The sequence below is a fragment of the Salvelinus sp. IW2-2015 genome, unplaced genomic scaffold (genome assembly GCF_002910315.2).
Source record: "Salvelinus sp. IW2-2015 unplaced genomic scaffold, ASM291031v2 Un_scaffold1804, whole genome shotgun sequence".
Classification (NCBI taxonomy): Eukaryota; Metazoa; Chordata; class Actinopteri; order Salmoniformes; family Salmonidae; genus Salvelinus; species Salvelinus sp. IW2-2015.
Window position 1 is genome coordinate 51,500 of NW_019943177.1, and position 24,892 is coordinate 76,391.

Here is a 24,892-nt window from a genome sequence, read left to right on the forward strand (position 1 = left end):
ACAGCAACCAGCAGATATCAACTGCCGTTTCCAAAACTGAAATGCGGAAGTACCTGTTTTGTCTCTCAAGAAGTGCCGTAGAATTGGGTTGGCTGGTACATTTATTTTATGTACAAATAAGAAAACAAGGTAAAACGTTTAAATTAATCTTTAATAATGAATGTTTTGTCTTAGTGTTTTGATTATAGTGTAGATGTGCGACGTAGATTGACTGTTGAGAAGCTTTGTTTTGGCATAAGAAGCTAGCAAGATAGTAACTGCAATGTTAACAAACTCACCGGCTAACTAGTTAACGTTAAAATAGCCACAGTTTTCGATCCACTTTTTTTATTTATTTTTGTAGCTGCAATAGGAATTAAAAAATACCGTACAGTATGAAGATAGCCAGAAACTGCTTAGCCAATAGAAATCCCAGATCACGGTTGTAGGCGATGATTGCTAGCTGCTCATGCGCAGTTAAACGTCGTCGTGTCTAACGGTCGTCTCATGCCGAATTTCTAAGTGCAGGCTGTCAAATCGAAGGCACTCCTTCGATATAGTGTTTTTTTGATGAAAAGGAAAACTTGTCAGTTTGTCACATTCAGGAAGTTGGAGTAATGACATGTTCAAATACTTAAAACATTGTCTCGAATCTAGGTTGTTACTTTTAGATTTCGAGAAAATGACCAACTAAGGATTAAAAAAAAAAACTTCTCACATTGATTTCTCAACTCTCTAAACCCCGGCCTGGTCTGTTTGGTCTGTTTTGCAAGCGTTCCCGGAAGTCTCGCGATGTTGCGACTCTGTGTTTAGAAACTCTGTGGATTTGGTGTTGACCAGTAAGTAACACAACGGTAATCTATCATAACTGGTAACATAGCTATATTCTGTTTGGAGAAACAGTAGCTACTGTGCTGGTGGTGTTGGTAGCTTGCTATGCAGCCAACCAACATTATTGATGTTGCATTAGCTAAACATAGAGGCTGTGCTAGTTAGCCAGCTAACTAGTTAGCTTTCACAGATTATGCAAAGCTTGTTGTGATTCATAGTGAGTTTACGGACTGACAGCTCAGTTAAGTAATAGACATTGTATCCAGCACGCACTTTTGTTGAAATGTTGGTTGCTAGCTTCAACAAGTCATTCAACCAAAGAGGTGTATATAATCTATTTAGGTTTGACGACTTCATGAATGGAAAACACTGGAAACTGATGAAACCGAGATGATCATTCTCACCCCAACCCTAATAGGACATCTCACTTAAAAGCTCATTTTGGGGGTAAGTAATGGACAGTAAAGTACAATAAGTTTGTGTAAGGTTGAAAATTCCTCCTCAGTGTAATACATCGTTTGATTTATCCCAACAGATCTCTCAAGGCGTAATCCATGCTGTCAGATGAGCTTGACTCCAAACCTGAGGTAACAACACACTATTCACCTGCCAACATGAATGCATGGCTGTATTTATTTGGAGTKTTCCATTTGCACTTATAGATCCACCCTTAGCTACATAACAGTTTGATAGATTCTCTCTTCCTCACTTCCGCCTCTGCTTCTGCAGCTGCTGGTTCAGTTTGTCCAGAACGCATCCATACCTCTGGGGCAGGGTCTGGAGGACTCGGAGCCCAAACACATCTGCCTTCCCCTGCTCGCTCCCGCAGACAGCTCCCTGTGTACACAGCTGGGTCTGACAGGTCAGACAGATAGCATGAGATGGCTATTGAAGAGAATGACTGGAAATCATCATAGACAATCTACCATAAAAATACCTTGTGTTTTTCATATGATATATTCCCCCTTGGACTAAATCTCTCTATGAACCTGCTCTGTCATTGGTCCTCAGGCAACTAACCACTCCACTAATGTAATCTGTTACTTTATTCCTCAGAGGGTGGTCTCAGCCATGTGTCAGCAAGGTCTCCGTCCCGTTCAGAGTTTGGGGGRGCAGAGCGGAGCCCCATGGTGGTGCACCACCACCCCCGCAGCCCTCACATGCCCCCCAGCCCCCCTCCCATCCTCCATGACCTGCAACGGTCAGAGAGCACCTCCTATGTCCTACTGAACCTCGCCAAAGGTATGGAGACGCAGGCCCTAGGCATAGAAAAACCCCACTTCTATCACCATATTTCTATATAGACAGCCCCCCTTTCTTCCAGGGCATGCCTGCATGTGGTGCTGTAAGATGAACATGAGATGTTGATACTCTTTGAAGAGGTAGGGTTTCAGACATTTTTGGGTATGGGCATGGACTCTGCTGTCCTAGCATCATGGGGAAGCAGGTTCCACCATTAAGGTGTCAGGACAAAAAAGAGCTTTGACTGGGCTAAGTGGGAGCTGACCTAAGTACTTGGACAAATTTCACTTATAGTGTATTAAAGTAGACAAATGTAGTATTTGGTCCCATATTCATAATGCAATTATTAAATCAGGCTTGCYACTCTACACACTTGTTGGATGCATTTACAGCTTATTTTGGTTGTGTTTCAGATTATGTTTTGTTTTTTAGGAAGTGACTGGTGAATAATGTATAGTGTCATTTTGGAATCACTTTTATTATAGAACATGTTTGTGAACAATTCTACATAAATGTGGATGCTACTATGATTATGGGATAATCATGATGAATGATGTAGCCTAGAGGTTGAGAGTGTTGGGCCCGTAAGCAACAAGTCTCTGGTTTAAATCTGTAACTGGTTTAAATCTGTAAATATGTGACTTTCTCACTCATCATTATCTACTCACATAGAAAGAGAATCACTCCAGTCATCATTCACCATTCAGTTCCTATCGTTTCAAGTTTAAACGTTTATTCGCCATGTGCACAGGATACAACCGGTGTAAAACAGTACAGTGTGATTCTTCCCTCGATAGCCGTTTCCCAACAATGCAGTGATAGTAGTAATAATAWTATAGAAAATATAATCAAATGAAAAAACACCAGAAGTGCGATATAGGTTGAAGAAAKAAGAGAATACAAGTATTATACATAAAAAGTGACAGGTAGTAGGATATATACAGTTGAAGTCGGAAGTTTACAGACACCTTAGCCAAATACATTTAAACTCAGTTTTTCAACAATTCCTGACATTTAATCAGAGTAAAAATTCCCTGTCTTAGATCAGTTAGGATCACCACTTTATTTTAAGAATGAGAAATGTCAGAATAATAGTAGAGTGAATGATTTATTTCAGCTTTTCTTTCATCACATTCGCAGTTGGTCAGAAGTTTACATACACTCAATTAGTYTTTGGTAGCATTGCCTTTAAATTGGGTCAAACGTTTCGGGTAGCCTTCCACAAGCTTCCCACAATAAGCTGGGTGAATTTTGGCCCATTCCTCCTGACAGAGCTGGTGTACCTGAGTCAGGTTTGTAGGCCTCCTTGCTCGCACACGCTTTTTCAGTTCTGCCCACAAATTGTCTATGGGATTGAGGTCAGGGCTTTGTGATGGCCACTCCAATACCTTGACTTTGCTATCCTTAAGCTATAACTTTGGAAGTATGCTTGGGGTCATTGTCCATTTGGAAGACCCATTTGCGACCAAGCTTTAACTTCCTGACTGATGTTGCTTCAATATATCCACATAATTTTCCTACCTCATGACGCCATCGATTTTGTGAAATGCACCAGTCCCTCCTGCAGCAAAGCATCCCCACAACATGATGCTGCCACCCCCGTGCTTCACGGTTGGGATGGTGTTCTTTGGCTTGCAAGCTCCCCCTTTTTCCTCCAAACATAACAATGGTCATTATGACCAAACAGTTCTATTTTTGTTTCATCAGACCAGAGGACATTTCTCCAAAAAGTACGATGTTTGTCCCCATGTGCAGTTGCAAACCGTAGTCTGGCTTTTTATGGCGGTTTTGGAGCAGTGGCTTCTTCCTTGCTGAGCGGCCTTTCAGGTTATGTTGATATAGGACTCTTTTACTGTGGATATAGATACTTCTGTACCTGTTTCCTCCAGCATCTTCACAAGGTCCTTTGCTGTTGTTCTGGGATTGATTTGCACTTTTCACACCAAAGTACGTTCATCTCTAGGAGACAGAACGCATCTCCTTCCTGAGCAGTATGACGGCTGTGTGGTCCCATGGTGTTTATACTTGCYTACTATTGTTTGTACAGATGAACGTGGTACCTTCAGGGGTTTGGAAATTGCTCCCAAGGATGAACCAGACTTGTGGAGGTCTACAATAATTTTTCTGAGGTCTTGGCTGATTTCTTGAGATTTTTCCATGATGTTAAGCAAAGAGGCACTGAGTTTGAAGGTAGGCCTTGAAATACATCCACAGGTACACCTCCAATTGACTCAAATTATGTCAATTAGCCTATCAGAAGCTTCTAAAGCATTGACATAATTTTCTGGAATTTTACAAGCTGTTTAAAGGCACAGTCAACTTAGTGTATGTAAACTTCTGACCCACTGGAATTGTGATACAGTGAACTATAAGTGAAATAATCTGTCTGTAAACAATTGTTGTAAAAATAGCTTTTGTCATGCACGAAGTGGATGTCCTAACCGACTTGCCAAAACTATAGTTTGTTAACAAGACATTTGTGGAGTGGTTGAAAAACTAGTTTTAATGACTCCAACCTTAGTGTATGTAAACTTCTGACTTCAACTGTACATGTAAACASGGCTGAAAAGTGACTGGAAGCTGGAATATATAAACACTTATGGTAATATAGTAATGGTAATATATACATGTAAAYAAGAGTAATAGTGACCAGTAGCAGTATTTAGATAACCCAAAACGAACTGCAAATGCATCCAACGAATTTGTAGAGTCACAAGCTTGATGTAGTCATTGTGTGCTAGGAATATGGGACAAATGCTAAACTCATTCCAAAATCATGGCCATTAATATGGAGTTGGTCCCCCCCCTTTGCTTCCATAACATCCTCCATTCTTCTGGGAAGGCTTTCCGCTAGATGTTGGAACGTTGCTGCGGTTACCTGCTTCCATTTAGCCACAGGAGCATTAGTGAGGTCGGGCACTGATGTTGGGCGATTAGGCCTGGCTCGCAGTTGGAGTTCCAATTCATCCCTAATGTGGTTGAGGTCAGGGCTCTGTGCAGGSCAGTCAAGTTCTTCCAAACCGATCTCGACAAACCATTTCTGTATGGCCCTCGCTTTGACTGCATCAAATCTGAGAAAATAAACTTTCTAGCTAGARTGAGGCAGCATTTGCTGCGCTCCCTGAGCTTGTCTACAAAAACCAACGAGTCCATTCAGATTAAACAGCCTACCTGATGGTTGCTCATTGTAGCCTACTGCCTGCTTGTTCTCATTTAGCTAACTTTTAATTCCTTAATTTAAATTCCATTTTGCATTGCATCGCTCACTTTATTTACTGCACATGGATCCTCTTTGACTGTAGTGGCGCTTTGATAGGCTGACAAAAACAACTAGCTACACACATGAAGGCTACTGGTATGTGTTTTTTTTTAATTTATCGGGCACACGTCATAAAAACTACATTCAAAAGTTTGTTTTATTAAATTAAGAATTTCAAATGTCATGGTATATCCTTGTATGTAACAATGTCACATGGATATTTTAATTTAATWTAGARAATGCCTTTCATTGTTAAAATAGGCCTATACAACAAACAAAAAATAATTCACACAAGTAATCGAATACTAACGTCCGTTTGGGTATTAGAATAACCGTGGCCATCCCTAGTTTTGAAATGCTGTATTTAACAGTTATCTGTACTGTGGTGTGACAGCAGCTTTGAAATGTCATGCAAATGCACTGACAAGTGTTATTATCTCATCTCTGGATGCTCTGTCTTTGCCATGCTCTGTCTCTGTCTGGCAAATGATCACAATTATTCTCTTATGACCTTGTTTTGTTTACATTGTAGGACTTGAGATAACGGGACAAGGACACTTCATCATCCCCTGACAAACTCTCTCCCCCTCCACCTTCCCTCCCCTCATTTTTCTCTCCGCCCTCCCCTCCCTCCCTCTTCTCCCAGGTCTAGCAGCCTCCTCTGAGCCCTTAATCTTCTCAGCAGATGGTGCAGAGGAGGAGGAACAAGAGGTGATCTCGTCCGGGGACTGTGGCGTGGATGGCACTGCCCCSTGGTACCTGCGGGTACAGGAGCTGGCGCACGACAGCCTCATCGCAGCCACGCGGGCACAGCTGGCTAAAGATGCCAAGGCTAGCCAGGACGCTAGGGCTGGGAATGGCACCAACAGTAAGTCAGATCTGTGGAAGACATTTGACTTAGTTGTTGGAAACTACTCAAGATCCAGAAAAAGGAGGGTATAAGAGCAAGCATTGCGAGTGTGCCAAAAAGTTGCTGTAAGATTACAATGTAATTTTTTCCCTGACCATTTGGAACAGTGTACACAACATTCAGTAAATAAGTGGACCAGAGAGTCTGTTCTAACGAAAAACAAGATATTTAATGCCTTTACTACAGCAGACGAAAAACAGTTGCATGCCTTCGTGAATTGAAGTTTATTTTTTGTTTAGGCTAATTATTCAAAGCTCCCTTTGTTATTTAACTTTAAAACTAAAATGCTCGATTTGCTTTTCAAAGCATGAATGTCTCATATGCTGTGTGATGGCATGAATTAATAAATTATTGGTTGATACATTAGCCCATTAATTAAAATATACAGTAGGCCTAAGTAAGTTAGGGTATTAAGCCTAAATAGGACTTGTTCTTAGGCCTACAGCTCGAAGGTGGTTATACAAGGCTACTATACTAAGCCTACTAATGATAACGACATTACTTATTATAATGATGATCATAATAATAATTGTAAGAAGAAGAAGATCTAGAAAAAGGAGGGTATAGGAGCGAGATCTACTTGTATATCGTGTGTGACAAACAGGTGCTGTTAGATTACAATATTATTTTTCTGGTTTGGAACAGTGTAAACAACACTAAGTAGTAAGTAATATCCCAAAAAAATCTTAAACTTTTTTTTTCCTCCCCCAATTTCATGATATCCAATTGGTATTTTTTTAGTCTTGTCCRGTCGCTGCATCTCCCGTTGGACTCGGGAGAGGTGAAGGTCGAGAGCCATGCGTCCTCCGGGAACATGACCCCGCCAAGTCGCACTGCTTCTTGACACTGCCCGCTTAAACCGGAAGCCAGCCGCACCAATGTGTCGSAYGAAACGCCATATAGCTGGCGAACGAAGTCAGCGTGCATACGCCTGGCCGCCACAAGGAGTCACTAGAGCGCGATGGGACAAGGACATCCCAGCCGGCCAAACCCTCCCCTAACCCGGACGACGCTGGGCCAATTGTGCGCRGCCTCATGGGTCTCCCGGTCYCAGCCGGCTATGACACAGCCCAGGATCTAACCCTGATCTGTAGTGACGCCTCTAGCACTGCAATACAGTGCCTTAGACCGCTGTGCKACTCGGGAGGCCCCATACCAGTCTGTTCTAACAAAAKAAATGTGGCTTGGTGCTCAGTAGGTTATTAAAAAATCACTGAGGCAACTGAAGCCTGTYGWWKTATAMWWCRAATCAAAGGTTTGGACACACCTACTCATTCCAGGATTTTTCTTTATTTTTACTATTTTCTACATGGTAGAATAACACTGAAGACATCAACACTATGAAAGTAGTAACCAAAAAAGTGTTAAACAAATCAAAACATGTTTTATATATGAGATTCTTCAAAGTAGCCACCCTTTGATTTGATAACAGCTTTGCACACTCTTGGCATTGTTTTAACCAGCTTCATGAGGTAGTCACCTGGAATGCATTTCAATTAAGAGGTGTGCCTTGTTAATTTGTGGTATGTCTTTCCTTCTCAATGCATTTGAACCAATAGTTGTGTTGTGACTAGGTAGGGGTGGAATGCAGGCGATAGTGCTATTTCGTAAAAGACAAAGTCTATATTATGGCAAGAACGGCTCAAATAAGCAAAGGGAAATGACATGTCAGTCAATCCGGAAAATTTCAAGAACTTTCAAAGTTTCTTCAAGTGCAGTCGCAAAAAACATCAAGCGCTATGATGAAACWGSCTCTCATGAGGACCYCCACAGGAAAGGAAGACCCAGAGTTACCTCTGCTGCGGAGGATACGTTCGTTAGAGTTACCAGCCTCAGAAATTGCAGCCCAAATAAATGCTTCACATAGTTCAATTAACAGACATCTCAACGTCAACTGTTCAGAGGAGACTGCGTGAATCAGGCACTTCATGGTTGAATTTCTGCAAAGAAACCACCACTACTAAAGGACACCAATAAGAAGAAGATACTTGCTTGGGCAAAGAAATATAAGCAATGGATATTAGACCGGTTGAACAAATGAACAAATGATCTCCGCATGTGTGGTTCCCACCGTGAAGCATGGAGGTGTGATGGTGTGGGGGTGCTTTGCTGGTGATACTGTCAGTGATTTATTTAGAATTCAAGGCACACTTAACCAGCATGGCTACSACAGCATTCTGCAGCGATACGCAATCCCATCTGGTTGGCGCTTAGTGGGACTATCATGTGTTTTCAACAGGACAATGACCCAACACACCTCCAGGCTGTGTAAGGGCTATTTGACCAAGAAGGATGGAATGCTGCATCAGATGACTTGGCCTCCACAGTCACCTGACCTCAACCCAATTGAGACTGTTTGGGATGAGTTGGACCACAGAGTGAAGGAAAAGCAGCCAACAAGGGCTCAGCATATGTGGGAACTCCTTCAAAACTGTTGGAAAAGCATTCCAGGTGAAGTTGGTTGAGAGAATGCCAAGATTGTGCAAAGRTGTCATCCAGGCAAAGAGTGGCTGCTTTGAAGAATCTAAAATATAAAATGGAGTTGAAGTCGGAAGTTTACATACACCTTAGCCAAATACATTTAAACTCAGTTTTTCACAATTCCTGACATTTAATCCAAGTAAAAATTCCCTGTCTTATGTCAGTTAGGATCACTACTTTTTATTTTAAGAATGTGAAATGTCAGAATAATAGTAGAGAGAATGATTTATTTCAGCTTTTATTTCTTTCATCACATTCCTAGTGGGTCAGAAGTTTACATGCACTTAATTAGTATTTGGTAGCATTGCCTTTAAATTGTTTAACTTGGGTCAAACATTTCGGGTAGCCTTCCACAAGCTTCCCACAATAAGTTTTGGCCCATTCCTCCTGACAGAGCTGGTGTAACTTAGTCAGGTTTGTAAGCCTCCTTGCTCGCACACGCTTTTACAGATCTGCCAACAGATTTTCTATAGGATTGAGGTCAGGGCTTTGTGATGGCCACTCCAATACCCTGACTTTGTTGTCCTTAAGCCATTTTGCCACAACTTCGGAAGTATGCTTGGGGTCATTGTCCATTTGGAAGAGCCATTTGCGACCAAGCTTTAACTTCCTGACTGATGTCTTGATGTTGCTTCAATATATCCACATAATTTTTATATCCTCATGATGCRATCTATTTTGTGAAGTGCACCAGTCCCTCCTGCAGCAAAGCACCCCTACAACATGATGCTGCCATCTCCGTGCTTCACGGTTGGGATGGTGTTCTTCGGCTTGCAACCCTCCCCCTTTTTTCTCCAAACATAATGATGGTCATTATGGCCAAACAGTTCTATTTATGTTTCATCAGACCAGAGGACATTTCTCCAAAAAGTACGATATTTGTCCCCATGTGCAGTTGCAAACCGTAGTCTGGCTTTTTATGGCGGTTCTGGAGCATTGGCTTCTTCCTTGCTGAGCGGCCTTTCAGGTTATGTTGATATCGGACTCGTTTTACTGTGGATATAGATGCTGGAGGAAACAGGTATAAGGTCCTTTGCTGTTGCACTTTTTCCACCAAAGTAGGTTCATCTCTAGGAGACAGAACGCGTCTCCTTCCTGAGTGGTATGACTGCTGCGTGGTCCCATGGTGTTTATGCTTCAAATCAAATTTGATTTGTCACATACACATGGTTAGCAGATGTTAATGCGAGTGTAGCGAAATGCTTGTGTTTCTAGTTCCGACAATGCAGTAATAACCAACGAGTAATCTAACCTAATAATTCCACAACTACTACCTTATACACACAAGTGTAAAGGGATGAAGAATATGTACATAAAGATATATGGATGAGTGAGGGTACAGAACGGCATAGGCAAGATGCAGTAGATGGTATTGAGTACAGTATTTACATATGAGATGAGTAATGTAGGGTATGTAAACTTTAGTGGCTAGTGATACATGTATTATATAAAGATGGCAAGATGCAGTAGATATAGAGTACAGTATATACATATGCATAGTTTAAAGTGGCTAGTGATACATTTTTTATCAATTTCCATCAATTTCCATTATTAAAGTGAGCTGGAGTTGAGTCAGTATGTTGGCAGCAGCCACTCGATGTTAGTGGTGGCTGTTTAACAGTCTGATGGCCTTGAGATAGAAGCTGTTTTTCAGTCTCTCGGTCCCAGCTTTGATGCACCTGTACTGACCTCGCCTTCTGGATGATAGTGGGGTGAACAGGCAGTGGCTCGGGTGGTTGTTGTCCTTGATGATCTTTATGGCCTTCCTGTGACATCGGGGGGTGTAGGTGTCCTGGAGGGCAGATAGTTTGCCCCCAGTGATGCGTTGTGCAGACCTCACTACCCTCTGGAGAGCCTTACGGTTGTGGGCGGAGCAGTTGCCGTACCAGGCGGTGATACAGCCCGACAGGATGCTCTCGATTGTGCATCTGTAGAAGTTTGAGTGCTTTTGGTGACAAGCCGAATTTCTTCAGCCTCCTGAGGTTGAAGAGGCGCTGCTGCGCCTTCTTCACAACGCTTTCTGTGTGGGTGGACCAATTCAGTTTGTCCGTGATGTGTACGCCGAGGAACTTAACTTACTACCCTCTCCACTACGGTCCCGTCGATGTGGATAGGGGGGTGCTCCCTCTGCCGTTTTCTGAAGTCCACAATGCTTGCTTACTATTGTTTGTACAGATGAATGTGGTACCTTCAGGCATTTGGAAATTGCTCCCAAAGATCAGCCAGACTTATGGAGGTCTACAATCTTTTTCAAGGTCTACAATTCTTTTCAAGAAATTTGTGGAGTGGTTGAAAAACGAGTTTTAATGACTCCAACCTAAGTGTATGTAAACTTCCGACTTCAACTGTATATTTTGATTTGTTTAACGCTTTGTTTTGGTTACTACATGATTCCATGTGTTATTTCATAGTTTTGATGTCTTCACTATTATTCTACAATGTAGAAAATTAGTACAAAATAAAGAATTCTCACGGGACTAGTATTACTAGAGAAAGTTGGTTACGTAATTATTACCCCAGAATGTTCGTTATTCCAGAGGACGATTCGGACGGGATTATCTTTTATCGAAACTGCCCCCTGTTATTCTTTTTTACCAATAAGTTGACAGTTATGATTAAGCCTGGAGGTTTTTATCTTGGCGTGAAGATAGTGCAACACCTCCAGGTGATAATAGTGCTACACTGATTACTCAAACTTGGTTCCCAAGTTTCTAAACCATACCAAACCATCTTTGGTATAGTGTCTCCATAATATTTGAATTGAGAAAATGTGATCATAATCATTAGGATATTTTAGCGATCTGCAGTAGACGTCCTAAATGCCCCCCAGCCTTCATGTGAGCTAAACAGTGCACTTGCACTTGAGATGCGTTTTAAGGCTATGGATGTGAAAGTGAACTACAAACGTTTAGGTCAGTTTTTTATTTTATTTTATTTTACCGTTATTTTACCAGGTAAGTTGACTGAACACGTTCTCATTTGCAGCAACGACCTGGGGAATAGTTACAGGGGAGAGGAGGGGGATGAATGAGCCAATTATAAACTTATAAAGTTACATTAAATATCCGCAATATTTTTTACTGATGCATTTGGCAATATTCAATTCATACGCACAGAACATATGAGCAACAGCCTTCACTGTAAACATTGATACATGGAGGCCCTTCATATATAGGCTATGCGCAGCACTTTGTTCAATTTATCAAATCACTTATTGTTTTCTTCTCAAACCTTGTGCAACCCTTGTCAAACAGACATTTCTCTCAAAACACGCACGGGACTAGTATTATCGCCAAAGAACAGTAGGTTATTCTGGCTGGAATTGTTACTCTTGCCATGTACAAATTACTGACATGGCAGATTCGTACAGGACAAAAATGACAGATGTGGTGTTTTGCGCTGGTACACGAAATTACATTCCCCTCCCCAGTAAAACTAATCCAGTCTGAATAGGGCTTAAGGAAAGGGCCGTTCCTGCTCCACCGCATTGTTCTCAATCCCAATATGCTGGTTAATTTCACTATTATGCACATAGCAATATGGGGTAAGGCGCCAATTCTACAGTGCACTGAAGATTGTTTCAGGACCGCGGACAGCGACCGTATCCAACGAGGGAGAAGGCGCATTTGTTATACAATTATATTAGAGTGCACCATTATTTTTACATAATATAACCATATACAATTTCATCATCACATATTTTAGAGTGATGGACTGTGCCATCCCTGTGGCCTCCGCAATTGATTAGTCCACGAGACAGGCGTGAATCAGATAGTTGTCTTGTGCACCATGGGGGGGGGGGATTGTGACTGCTCGACTAAAGAAACCTCGGTCGACCAACAGCCTGTTAACCAAACAATTGACCTGTCGACTAAATGGGGTCAGCCCTAGTTTACTGTCACCAACTGGCCATTGAAGAGCAAGTGTTATCGCTGATACTGATACTTTAGCTGATACTGGGTATTTGGTATGTATTAGGATCCCCATTAGCCGCTGCAAAAGCAGCAGCTACTCTTCATGTGCACTATAATGCACAGGAAGACCTCAGTATATGGTATCACATCCCATTTCTGCTTTTGTTGTCTAGGTGACCACCTGCCCAGCTTCCTCTCGGAGGGGGCGAAGAGAGAACAGCCGGCGAGGCCCAATCGTACGCTGTCGTCTAAACAGATCCTCCGCTGCTCCTTTGAGGGGTGCTACAGAACCTTCACCTGGCCTGCTCACCTCAAATACCACCTCAAAACACACAGGTATACACACACACACACACACACACACACACACCATATTCTCCATATTCTCAAATATCACCTCAAATGTTCATGTGCGTGTGTGTGCTTGCGTGTGCGTGTGTGTGTGTCAGGAACGACCGCACGTTCCGGTGTGGGGCAGAGGGCTGTGGGAAGAGTTTCTACGTGCTGCAGCGTCTGCAGGTCCACATGAGAACTCACAACGGAGACAAGCCTTTTTTCTGCAAGGAGAAGAACTGTGGCAAGAAGTTCACCACTGCAGGAAACCTCAAGAACCACAAACGCACACACACAGGTGGGGACAGTCAGAAACACACACACACACACACACACACACACACACACACACACACACACACACACACACAGAGGTACACAGCGCTAGAGCTCAAGTGCACATACGCAGGAAGGACATCTCTTTTAGTCTGCTCTGTATCCAGTAGTAGGGCATAGAAGTAAACTAACTGTATATTATGTGTTTTCAGTGCTGTGGGAGGATATGTGATACGTTTGTTTGTGTGGGAGAGAGTGGTATAATGCTTGGTCTGAGAAAAAGTGTAATCATTGTATTTGTATTTATTATGGATCCCCACTCTTCTTGGGGTCCAGCCAAATTAAGGCAGTTTATACGATTTTAAAAACATTACAATACATTCACAGATTTCACAACACACTGTGTGCCCGCAGGCCCCTACTCCACCACTACCACATATGTACAATACTAAATCTATGTGTGTGTATAGTGTGTGTGTATGCATGTGTCTGTGCTTATGTTTGTGTTGCTTCACAGTCCCCGCTGTTCCATAAGGTGTTTTTTCTGTTTTTTTTTAATCTAATTTTACTGCTTTTGTAAGTTACTTGATGTGGAATAGAGTTCCATGTAGTCATGGCTCTATGTAGTACCTCCCATAGTCTGTTCTGGACTTGGGGACTGTGAAGAGACCTGTCTCTTATACACATCTAGATGTGTATAAGAGACAGGAGCTGTGTGCCAGTAGTTTAGACAGACAGCTCGGTGCATTCAACATGTCAATACCTCTCATAAATACAAGTAGTGATGAAGTCAATCTCTCCTCCACTTTGAGCCAGGAGAGATTGACATGCGTATTATTAATATTAGCTCTCTGTGTACATCCAAGGGCCAGCCGTGCTGCCCTGTTCTGAGCCAATTGCAATTTTCCTAAGTCCTTTTTTGTGGCACCTGACCACACGACTGAACAGTTGTCAAGGTGCGACAAAACTAGGGCCTGTAGGACATGCCTTGTTGATAGTTTTGTTAAGAAGGCAGAGCATCGCTTTATTATGGACAGACTTCTCCCCATCTTAGCTACTACTGTATCAATATGTTTTGACCATGACAGTTTACAAATCTAGGGTTACTCCAAGCAGTTTAGTCATCTCAACTTGCTCAATTTCCACATTATTTATTACAAGATTTAGTTGAGATTTAGGGTTTTGTGAATGTTTTTTCCCTAATACAATGCTTTTAGTTTTAGAAATATTTAGGGCTAACGTATTCCTTTGCACCCACTCTGAAACTAACTGCAGCTCTTAAGTGTTGCAGTCATTTCAGTTGCTGTAGTAGCTGACGTGTATAGTGTTGAGTGGCTATGTATGAGGATGACTCAAAGTCAGTGGCATGTCGTTAGTAAACATTTWAAAAAATGAAAACCAAGGGGCCTAAACAGCTACCCTGGGGAATTCCTGATTTTACCTGGATTATGTTTGAGAAGCTTCCATTAAAGAACACCCTCTGTGTTCTGTAAGACTAGTAACTCTTTATCCACATTATAGCAGGGGGTGTAAAGCCATAACACAAGTGTTTCCAGCAGCAGACTATGATTGATAATGTCAAAAGCTGCACTCATCTAACAAGACAGCCCCCACAATCATTTTATCATCAATTTCTCTCAGCCAATCATGAGTCATTTGTGTAAGTGCTGTGCTTGTTGAGTGTCCTTCCCTATACGTGTGCTGAAAGTCTGTTGTCAATTTGTTTACTGTGGGCCTCCCGGGTGGCGCAGTGGTCTAAGGCACTGCATCGCAGTGCTAGCTGTGCCACCAGAGACTCTGGGTTCGAGCCCAGGCTCTGTCGCAGCCGGCCGCGACCGGGAGGTCCATGGGGTGACGCACAATTGGCCTAGCGTCGTCCGGGTTAGGGAGGGTTTGGCCGGTAGGGATATCCTTGTCTCATCGCGCACTAGCGACTCCTGTGGCGGGCCGGGCGCAGTGCGCGCTGACCAGGTCACTAGGTGTACTGTGTTTCCTCCGAAACATTGGTGCGGCTGGCTTCCGGGTTGGATGCGCGCTGTGTTAAGACTATGTTAAGAAGCAGTGCGGCTTGGTTGGGTTGTGTTTCGGAGGACGCATGGCTCTCGACCTTCGTCTCTCCCGAGCCCGTACGGGAGTTGTAGCGATGAGACAAGATAGTAACTACTAACAATTGGATACCACGAAATTGGAGAGAAAAAGGGGGTAAAAAAATGAATTAACAAAAATATAAAAAATGTAAAATTGTTTGCTGTGAAATAGCATTGTATCTGGTCAAACACTATTTATTKCCAGAATATTTGAGCCAGTAAAGGGGGCTTTACTATTATTGGGTAGACTTTCGCTTCCCTCCAGGCCTGAGGGCACACACTTTCTAGTGCTATTATGCTCTTTTATCCCCTATTATTTTCCATCCAGATTGTCAGACCCCGGTGGCTTTTCTTTGTTGATAGACAAAAAAAAAAAATCACCTCTTCCACACGGACTTTACGGAGTTCAAAAGTACAATTCTTGTTTTTCATAATTTGGTCCGATATACTTGGATGTGTAGTGTCAGCATTTGTTGCTGGCATGTCATCCCTAAGTTTTCTTATCTTGCCAATGAAAAAAATAATTAAAGTAGTTGGCAATATCAGTGGGCTTTGTGATGAATGAGCCAGCTGATTCAATGAATGATGGAGCCGAGTTGGGTTTTTTCCCCAAAAATTTCATTTAAGGTTTTGCCTCATCCCTCTCAAAGCTTTTTACTATCATTCTTTATATAATTGATCTTTGTTTCACAGTATATTTTATTTTTATTTAGTTTAGTTACATGATTTCTTAATTTGCAGTACGTTTGCCAATCAGTTGGGCTGCCATACCTTTTGCCTCATCCCTCACAACCATACAATTTTTCAATTCCTCATCAATCCAAGGCGATTTTAACATTTTCGTAATAGGTGCGTGCTTATTAGTGATTGGAATAAGCAATTTCATGTGTCAAGTGCAGCGTCTGGTTGCTCCTCATTACACACCACAGACCAGCAAATATTCTTTACCTCATCAACATATGATTCACTACAAAACGTATTGTATGACCTCTTTATACACTATATTAGGCCCAGCCTTTGGAACTTTGGTTTTCCTAGATATGGATATTATATTGTGATCACTACATCCTATGGATTTGGATACTGTTTTAAAGCAAATTTCTGCAGCCTTAGTAAAGATGTGATCAATACATGTTGATGATTTAATTAATGTGCTGTTTGTAACAACCCTGGTAGGTTGACTGACAACCTGATCCTGGTTGCAGGCACTGGCTACAGTTAGAAGTTTTTTCTTGAGTCGGCAGCTTGATGAAAGACAGCCAATATTTAAATCACCCAGATATTATACTTCTCTGTTGATATCACATACATTATCAAGCATTTCACACATATTATCCAGATACTGACTGTTAGCACTTGGTGTTCTACAGCAGCTTCCCACAAGAATGGGCTTTAGGTGAGTCAGATGAACCTGTAGCCATATTACTTCAACATTATTTAACATTAGATCGTCTCTAAGCTTTACAGGAATGTGGTTCCTGTACTGCAAAACCGCCCCTTTTCGGTAGATGTTATTACCATGTATTGCTACCACTATCATCAACGGTATTATCTAAGTGAGTTTTAGAGATAGTCAGAATATGAATGTTATTAACTTCATGGACCTTGCTTCTTAGGCTACATATGTTAATATGGGCTATTTTTAGCACATTTCTGGGTTGCTTGATTGTCTTTAATTCTTTACTGGGAAGCTTATCAGAAGTAGACTTACTCATGTATAATAACATGAGTAAGTCTACTTCTGATAAGCTTCCCAGTAAAGAATTAAAGTCAATCAAGCAACCCAGAAATGTGCTAAAAATAGCCCATATTGACATTGGAGCTGATAGTGCAGGGTGAGCTGCACAAAGTGGTCTTCCTGCTAGGGCACACCGCCTCAGTGCGTGTTGTCTACAGGTGAGAAGCCTTAACTGTATGTGCCTTCAAGTGTGTGTGTGTGGGGGGGGGGGACATGTGATCATTAATTGGTGTGTGTTGTCTGCAGGGGAGAAGCCCTTCTTGTGTGAAGCAGATGGTTGTGGTCGGTCCTTCGCTGAGTACTCCAGTCTACGCAAACACATGCTCGTACACTCAGGTGAGAACAACACGCCAGTTTCAGCTTTTCATTCTATATATAGTGAAATTACAACAGTTAGCTTCGTTTATCTATGTCAACTGAATATGTGGAAATCCACTTCCTACTGTCTACAAACACATAACTTTAGCTTCAGTGTGTGTCACTGGTTGTCTCTCATGACACCCTATTCCCTATATAGTGCACTCATTTTGACCAGAGCCTTATGGCCTTATGTGCAAAGGTAGTGCACTGAATATTTAAGATGCAACCACTGATATGTGTTACTGTGTCTATCGTGTTCCAGGAGAAAAGCCCCACCAGTGTGGGATCTGTGGGAAGACGTTCTCTCAGAGCGGTAGCAGGAACGTTCACATGAGGAAGAGACATGGAGAGGAGGCTCTGGGGAACGAGGGCAGAGAAACGGGTAACACACACACAAACTAGGCTAGTGGTCGCCAAGCCTGGTTACGAGCGTTCTTCCAGTTCCAACCCAGCACAAACGCACCTAATTCAGCCGCAGCCTTGGAGTGTATGTGTGTGTGTGGAACCAGCCCTTTGTTTTCCATCTGGAATGTTCAATATGGCACACAAACATACCTGTAATGTACAGTATGTCCCCTGTGTGTTATTGACAGGTGAGGCTTTGACACACAGCAGTTTACTGGAGGCCGACGGGTCGCCTGGCGACACCATGGTCACCATGACTACAGGGGTTGATCCAATTAACGTCCACCATGCCATGCTGCGAGCCCAAGGTAGACAGTCACACACCCCGTCACAAATGCAAAACTCCAATCCTAATACTCTTTAACAGTTAGCGACGCTGTTATATTCTTGTCCAAAACCAGGGGAACAGCCTTTGACCATGTTAGTTATTTAATGCCTTCCCTCCTCCTCTTCCTTTCTTTCTAGGCTCGGCAGACTCGGTGGTTGTTCTCTCTCAACCCCATGACCTGGTCACCATGACAACAGCAAGCCACACATACCCAGAGGATGTGGTGGCCCTGTTGTAGTCAAGTCTGTTGGGCAAATCTCAGGCATTTGAGGCAAAGCTCTCTGTACATAGATGCATCCTTCACTTTTAGCCCTGTAGATATCTGTAATTAGCTACTAAGGGTTTTATTATGAGAAAGACAGTATGAAATGTTCTAGAACTTGTACAAAGACTTTCTGTAGTTTATAAATACAAATAACTATCAGGTGACTTTCCAAAGAAATAAGACAGATATACAAATCATGAGTTTTATTAAAAGAAAGTACATGTATAGCTACCTGGATTTGTCATTGTGAAACGTCCTTAATCAATTGTGTAAGCTCACCTGAGAGCAGATGAGGTTAACATGCAGTGATATTACTTTTGTAAAACAATATTAAGGCTGTTGCTTTTAGCTTAATTCACAAATTAATCAAGTCAATAGCTGACGTAAGACTATTTGAAAATGACATTAAATGTGCTCCGTCCTCCATCATTAATAGAAAGGAAACTTTGAAATCAGTTCCAAACTCCCAAGCTGCTATTGGAACAGTAAGATTTGATGCACAGAGGGCTGCATGTAGAACAATTGAACACGCTGTTTTTGCAAAGCACACTCATACCAGTTGAAAAAATAAAGATCACACCCAAGTGATATTAAACAGACAGTCAAAATATCCACCTTTATACAGTAACACAACTCAGTGGCGTTTGTCAGCGACAGCTCCCAGTGCTTTAATAGAGATGTAAATAATATAAGACCACTGTGCTATAGCAACCAGTCACATGAAAACAACAGACCTACTGAACTATAGTACCAGCCATTTAGGTGTTGGGTAACAAAATAGTTGTAACAATTGTAATGTTATCTCAGAAAGGTCAAATCTTGATAGTCAAAGATGCAAGGCATATTTTTAAGACATTACAAGGCAAGAACAAAGGCTGTTAAGTTTAAAACAACAAGAATTCCTCAGTCCATTTATTTTTGAGCACCATCTAATCCAGTGGTTTTCCCCTCCAGACCTGTGGCTCCTTGTCTATCTGTGGATCTTTAGGTTCTGGAAGTGGTTGAACGTGGCACCTAAAGCCCAGCTAGTCTCCACGTTGTTGACTTTCTTAGTCAGCTAGGGAAATGAGACAACACACACACACCAAATCACTCAACATGCCTTTTTGTATTTATTTAAATAAATAAAACATTTGAACTGATCCTGCCTTTAAAAAGTGTTGTTTTACTTTACTGACTTGCCAAAAATGACTATTGTGCATTACGGCTTTACTGTCTCACCTGCAGTACAGTGTTCTCCTTGAAGCCAAAGCCGTCTTTGAGCAGACAGGTGATGTAGGTCATGTCCATACACAGGAAGGGGCTGATCGGACGGTACTTTGACATCTTGTTACACACTGGAATAAGAAACAAAAATCAGTTTCCAGATCAGTGCAGTAAATGAAAGAGGAGAGGAAGACACTTTCAGCCAATGAGACTTCTCCAGTACACAGCGCAGTAAGTCTGATATGGGTATAATACATTGCCATGCACGGCATGTCTGAAGTGCACTGCGCAGAGAAAGAAGCAAGTCTCCCACTAAATAGTAACGATAAATCCATTGCTATGCATATCATGATTCAGGCTTATCTGGTTCTCACCCTCTTTAGCTCTCTTCTTGAAGTCCCTGACCTCCAGCATTCCTCCTTGGGTCCTGTCTGAAAGAGAGGAGCGATGGGGGTCGTTAACCTTTCCATCAGAAAGAAACACTTATCACACTATCATTCATAATGACAGCAGGGCTACACAGTACATCGCCATCATACTAACAATTGGGCCTGCAACCTTTCTCATCTCACTCACTGATGAGTCGACAACCAAGGACACCACTGTAATAACTTCACATCTACAACGCACCACTGAGTCCAGTGTTCCCCTACAGTTGAAGTCGGAAGTTTACATACACCTTAGCCAAATACATTTAAACTCAGTTTCACAATTCCTGACATTTAATCCTAGTAAAAATTCCCTGTTTTAGGTCAGTTAGGATCACCACTTTAAGAATGTGAAATGTCAGAATAATAGTAGAGTGATTTATTTCAGCTTTTATTTCTTTCATCACATTCCCAGTGGGTCAGAAGTTTACATACACTCAATTAGTATTTGGTAGCATTGCCTTTATATTGTTTAACTTGGGTCAAATGTTTCGGGAAGCTTCCACAAGCTTCCCACAATAAGTTCGGTAAATGTTGGCCCATTCCTCCAGACAGAGCTGGTGTAACTGAGTCAGGTTTGTAGGCCTCCTTGCTCACACACGCTTTTTCAGCTCTGCCTACAACTTTTCTATAGGATTGAGGTCAGGGCTTTGTGATGACCACTCCAATACCTTGACTTTGTTGTCCTTAAGCCATTTTGCTACAACTTTGGAAGTATGCTTGGGGTCATTGTCCATTTGGAAGACCCATTTGCAACCAAGCTTTAACTTCCTGACTGATGTCTTGAGATGTTGCTTCTATATATCCACATAATTTTATATCCTCATGATGCCATCTTTTGTGAATTGCACCAGTCCCTCCTGCAGCAAAGCACCCCCTCAACATGATGCTGCCACCCCAGTGCTTCACGGTTGGGATGGTGTTCTTCGGCTTGCAAGCTTCCCCTTTTTACTCCAAAGATAACAATGGTCATTATGGCCAAACATAACTGTTTTTCTTTCATCAGACCAGAGGACATTTCTCCAAAAAGTAGTACGATCTTTGTCCCCATGTGCAGTTGCAAACTGTAGTCTGGCTTTTTTTTTATGGCGGTTTTGAAGCAGTGGCTTCTTCCTTGCTGAGCGGCCTTTCAGGTTATGTCGATAGGACTAATTTTACTGTGGATATAGATACTTTTGTACCCGTTTCCTCCAGCAACTTCACAAGGTCCTTTGCTGTTGTTGTGGGATTGATTTGGACTTTTCGCACCAAAGTACAATAATCTCTAGGAGACAGAACGCGTCTCCTTCCTGAGCGGTATGACGGCTGTGTGGTCCCATGGTGTTTATACAGATGAATGTGGTACCTTCAGACGTTTGGAAATTGCTCCCAAGGATGAAAAAGACTTGTGGAGGTCTTGGCTGATTTATTTAGATTTTCCCATGATTTCAAGTAAAGAGGCACTGAGTTTGAAGGTAGGCCTTGAAATACATCCACAGGTACACCTCCAATTGACTCAAATGATGTCAATTAGCCTATCAGAAGCTTCTAAAGCATTGACATCATTTTCTGGAATTTTCCAAGCTGTTTAAAGGCACAGTCAACTTAGTGTTTTGTAAACTTCTGACCCACTGGAATTGTGATACAGTGAATTTTAAGTGAAATAATCTGTCTGTAAACAATTGTTGACTTGTGTCATGCACAAAGTAGATGTCCTAATTGACTTGCCAAAAATATAGTTTGTTAACAAGAAATMTGTGGAGTGGTTGAAAAACGAGTTTAAATTACTCCAACCTAAGTGTATGTAAACTTCCGACTTCAACTGTAAATGCATTTAGCAGCAGCACGCCGCTGCAAAATCGTTGCCACCAATGCAAAAAATATATATTTGGGGATGGTAAAATATTTTAAGTGTAAACTTAAACTACTAAAACCAGATATAAAGTATGTAGAAAATATAATGGCGCAATATATTTTCAAATATGATCACTTTTCAAACTGAAATTTGTCTCAGCCTCGGGACAAAACCTGTAGAATTGCAGGAAACTAGCTTTAAAACGTACTCTGCCCAATGGCAAAATGTGTAGAATTGCAGGAAATTTGCCCTAAAACCATGCATTGGCCCCGCCCACTACCGCTAACTTTGCCACCGCTGCTGAAAGAAATCCTAGGGGAAACACTGGAGTCAATCACCTCAGCAATGAGTAATTTTTCCCTGTCGAGAGAGAGGAAGTGAATAAATCTAATTCTAGCAGTGAGTAATTATACTAACTGTGTGTGTGTGTGAGTGTCCTCTCACTGAAAAGTCCACTGCTCGGTTGAAGTATTGTGTGTAAGTCATAGTGTGTGTGTTTCCTCTCACCAATAAGGCCTGCATCCACGGCTCGGTCAAAGTAATAGGAGAAAGCGTAGAACACACTGGTGTCTTTCAACTCATAGGGCTGGTGAACTATTCCCTTTACCACCTTCAGCACTTCCTGGTAACACAGCTTGTATCCCACATAACCTGGGACAGGGACAGGGACAGAAACAGGATACTATTATGACCTCAAGTTTTCAATCAATCAATGAAATGCATGTGTATAGCACTTTTCACACACATTTGTGACAAACTGCTCAACAGCAACCGAGACCTAATACCCCGATGAGCAAACTCAGGTAAACCTTACCACCCTGCATAGAGGACATATTGAGAGGTACCTCAGCATGCTATGTTTTGTGTTACCATCCAAAGAACTGTTCCAAGCTTGATCTACTATGGTACATATTTGACTGTACTTCTAGCAGATATAGTGAGTTGGCTGACTCTCACCATCAGGTATCCCACTGACTATGTAGGTGAGTCCTCCAAAGCTCCACTCCTCTCTGAACTTCTTAGGCAGGCAGGAGCTTTTGAACACTCTCCACTCTAACCCTGGAGGGTAAAGTAACATAATAATATATGGGGGGGTCTATGAATAACATGGGAAAGTAAACATTTGATACATGTTCTGAAACCTATATTGTCGAAATGGAGATAACATGCTGATGATGATATGTAACATATGTAATCCCTGTACCTTCTGCCCCCAGTGCTCCTAGGGCTGCCAGTCTAGCTGCCATCAGTCCATTACCCAGGTAGCTGTCAATTAAATCAATCAATCAATCTTACTTGGAAAACAGTTTTACAAATACCTACCTTATGGATTTGTTACGAATAAATATCACTTGCTGCATCAGTGGATATAGATTGTATACCTGTGAGTGTAGAGTTCATATGTCGAGTTGAACATGTCAATTCTGGCAATGTAGTCATCAGGAGAACTTCCAATGGTTTTCTGCACAGGAAAAAATAAATCAATAAATGTTATTACCATTCCAATAAAAACTGTATTAACACAACATAGAAACACAATATTGAAAATGAATCAACTTGTACAAATGGACACTAACCTTGGATTTAGGAAGAAAAGTGATTTGAGTCGATCCTCCCCCCAAATCCAGAATCCCCACTGTCTTCCTGGTCTCAGCATACAGATGACCTAAAATAACATGCTTCACATTTGAACCAACTTTATTGACAAGTTCCCTCTGAAGACGGTGGGAGTCAGCTGTCTGATTTATGTGTATATACAAGTAACTGCCAAAATAAATTAAACACCAACATAAAGCGTCTTAATAGTGCGTTGGGCCACCACGAGCCAGAACAGCTTCAATGCACCTTGTCATAGATTCTACAAGTGTCCGGAACTCTATTGGAGGGATGCGACACCACTCTTCCACGAGAAATTCCATTATTTATTTATTTTGTTGGTGATGGAAAATGTCTCAGGCGCCGCTCCAGAATCTCCCATAAGTGTTCAATTGGGTTGAGAACTGGTGGCTGATAATGCCATGGCATATTGTTTACTCGTGCCCTTTGGATGGGGGCATTGTCATCCTATGGTGGCATAACCATGGTAGCAAAAATAATGGCCTGCCCAGAATTTTTATACATGACCCTAAGCATGATGGGATGATAATTGCTTAATTAACTCAGGAACCACACCTGTGTGGAAGCACCTGTTTTCAATATACGTTGCATATTGTTTCCATTATTTTGGCAGTTACCTGTTTATATCTGACCTTACAACCTGATAATAGAATAGCCTAAACAAAATTGTTTGAAAAGTGACAATAATGCATTACAATATGTACTATGACAAAAAGTTACAAGCCTCACCTGTCAAAAAGTTCACAGTAACCCACGCCAAGATTCCTACAAGAACAAAAAAGTAGAATTCAAGTGAGGCTAATACTGATCTGACAGTGCAGTTAACTCATCACTTGTTTGACATGCATAAGCATTAGTTTGACATTAGTTTGTGTAAGAGGGCTATCATTTTCGACAAAATGCTGACAAATCAATTACACCACACAAGGTTTGGTAAACCACTAAATCCATTCACCACATAATTACACCTTTTTGAGGTGTAACCAAGACCAGACTAACAACAACAACCCTCTTTTTCTACAGCGTCATCATAACAGACCGGGGTAAGAAAGTGTACAGCAAGCTGTCGAAGGAGAACAGGGACTGATGCCACCAAGAGGCGAGCGCTGCTGAAGCCTGCCTCCGGAGTGCTGATGAATAGGTCTGACTGGAGGTTGACTACGGGTTATGGGTAGACGAGACTTTACCTTCATTTGTACCGTTCATTATGCTGACGCTATCGTCTGGCACGAAGAAGGGAGATTCATCAAAAACATCCTGCACCTGTGGGGTGGAGTGGGAACACGGAGAGATGACAGCAGAAAGGGTGAATGCAGTGTCAACACCTATGGCAGTGCCATACCTGATTTAATAGCCCTCCAGCCCCCTATCAGACATAGGAGTGCCCTAACTCCCACCC

The 24,892-nt window shown here is 41.9% G+C and overlaps 2 protein-coding genes across 7 annotated transcripts in view; one reads left to right on the forward strand and one right to left on the reverse strand.

Annotated features, from left to right (window-relative positions):
* znf410 (zinc finger protein 410) lies at positions 1-19,550 on the forward strand. 4 transcript variants are annotated; one of them, XM_024139431.2, is made up of 13 exons: positions 2-129; positions 753-818; positions 1,153-1,257; positions 1,346-1,397; positions 1,540-1,672; positions 1,867-2,052; positions 5,958-6,179; positions 12,790-12,952; positions 13,066-13,247; positions 17,297-17,386; positions 17,673-17,792; positions 18,004-18,123; positions 18,281-19,550. In XM_024139431.2, exons 4-13 carry the CDS (start codon positions 1,365-1,367, stop codon positions 18,379-18,381), a joined length of 1,350 nt encoding a protein of 449 aa, XP_023995199.1. In that variant the 5' UTR covers positions 2-129; positions 753-818; positions 1,153-1,257; positions 1,346-1,364; the 3' UTR covers positions 18,382-19,550. The 4 variants fall into 4 exon arrangements, with proteins under 4 accessions (XP_023995200.1, XP_023995199.1, XP_023995198.1 ...); XM_024139430.2 differs by lacking the exon at positions 753-818; XM_070439614.1 differs by lacking the exon at positions 2-129 and having other exon boundaries at positions 138-818.
* LOC112072024 (ectonucleoside triphosphate diphosphohydrolase 5) overlaps positions 18,597-24,892 on the reverse strand; it is a 10,293-nt gene continuing 3,997 nt past the window's right edge. For all 3 annotated transcript variants that reach the window (XM_024139434.2, XM_024139435.2, XM_024139433.2), the window contains exons 5-14: positions 24,681-24,756; positions 24,223-24,258; positions 23,454-23,542; positions 23,259-23,338; positions 23,081-23,142; positions 22,834-22,935; positions 22,384-22,527; positions 19,989-20,045; positions 19,630-19,745; positions 18,597-19,465 (exon numbers count right to left, since the gene is read on the reverse strand). In XM_024139434.2, the coding sequence (XP_023995202.1) occupies positions 19,379-19,465; positions 19,630-19,745; positions 19,989-20,045; positions 22,384-22,527; positions 22,834-22,935; positions 23,081-23,142; positions 23,259-23,338; positions 23,454-23,542; positions 24,223-24,258; positions 24,681-24,756 (849 nt within the window). In that variant the 3' untranslated portion in view covers positions 18,597-19,378. The remainder of the gene's footprint in view (positions 19,466-19,629; positions 19,746-19,988; positions 20,046-22,383; positions 22,528-22,833; positions 22,936-23,080; positions 23,143-23,258; positions 23,339-23,453; positions 23,543-24,222; positions 24,259-24,680; positions 24,757-24,892) is intronic.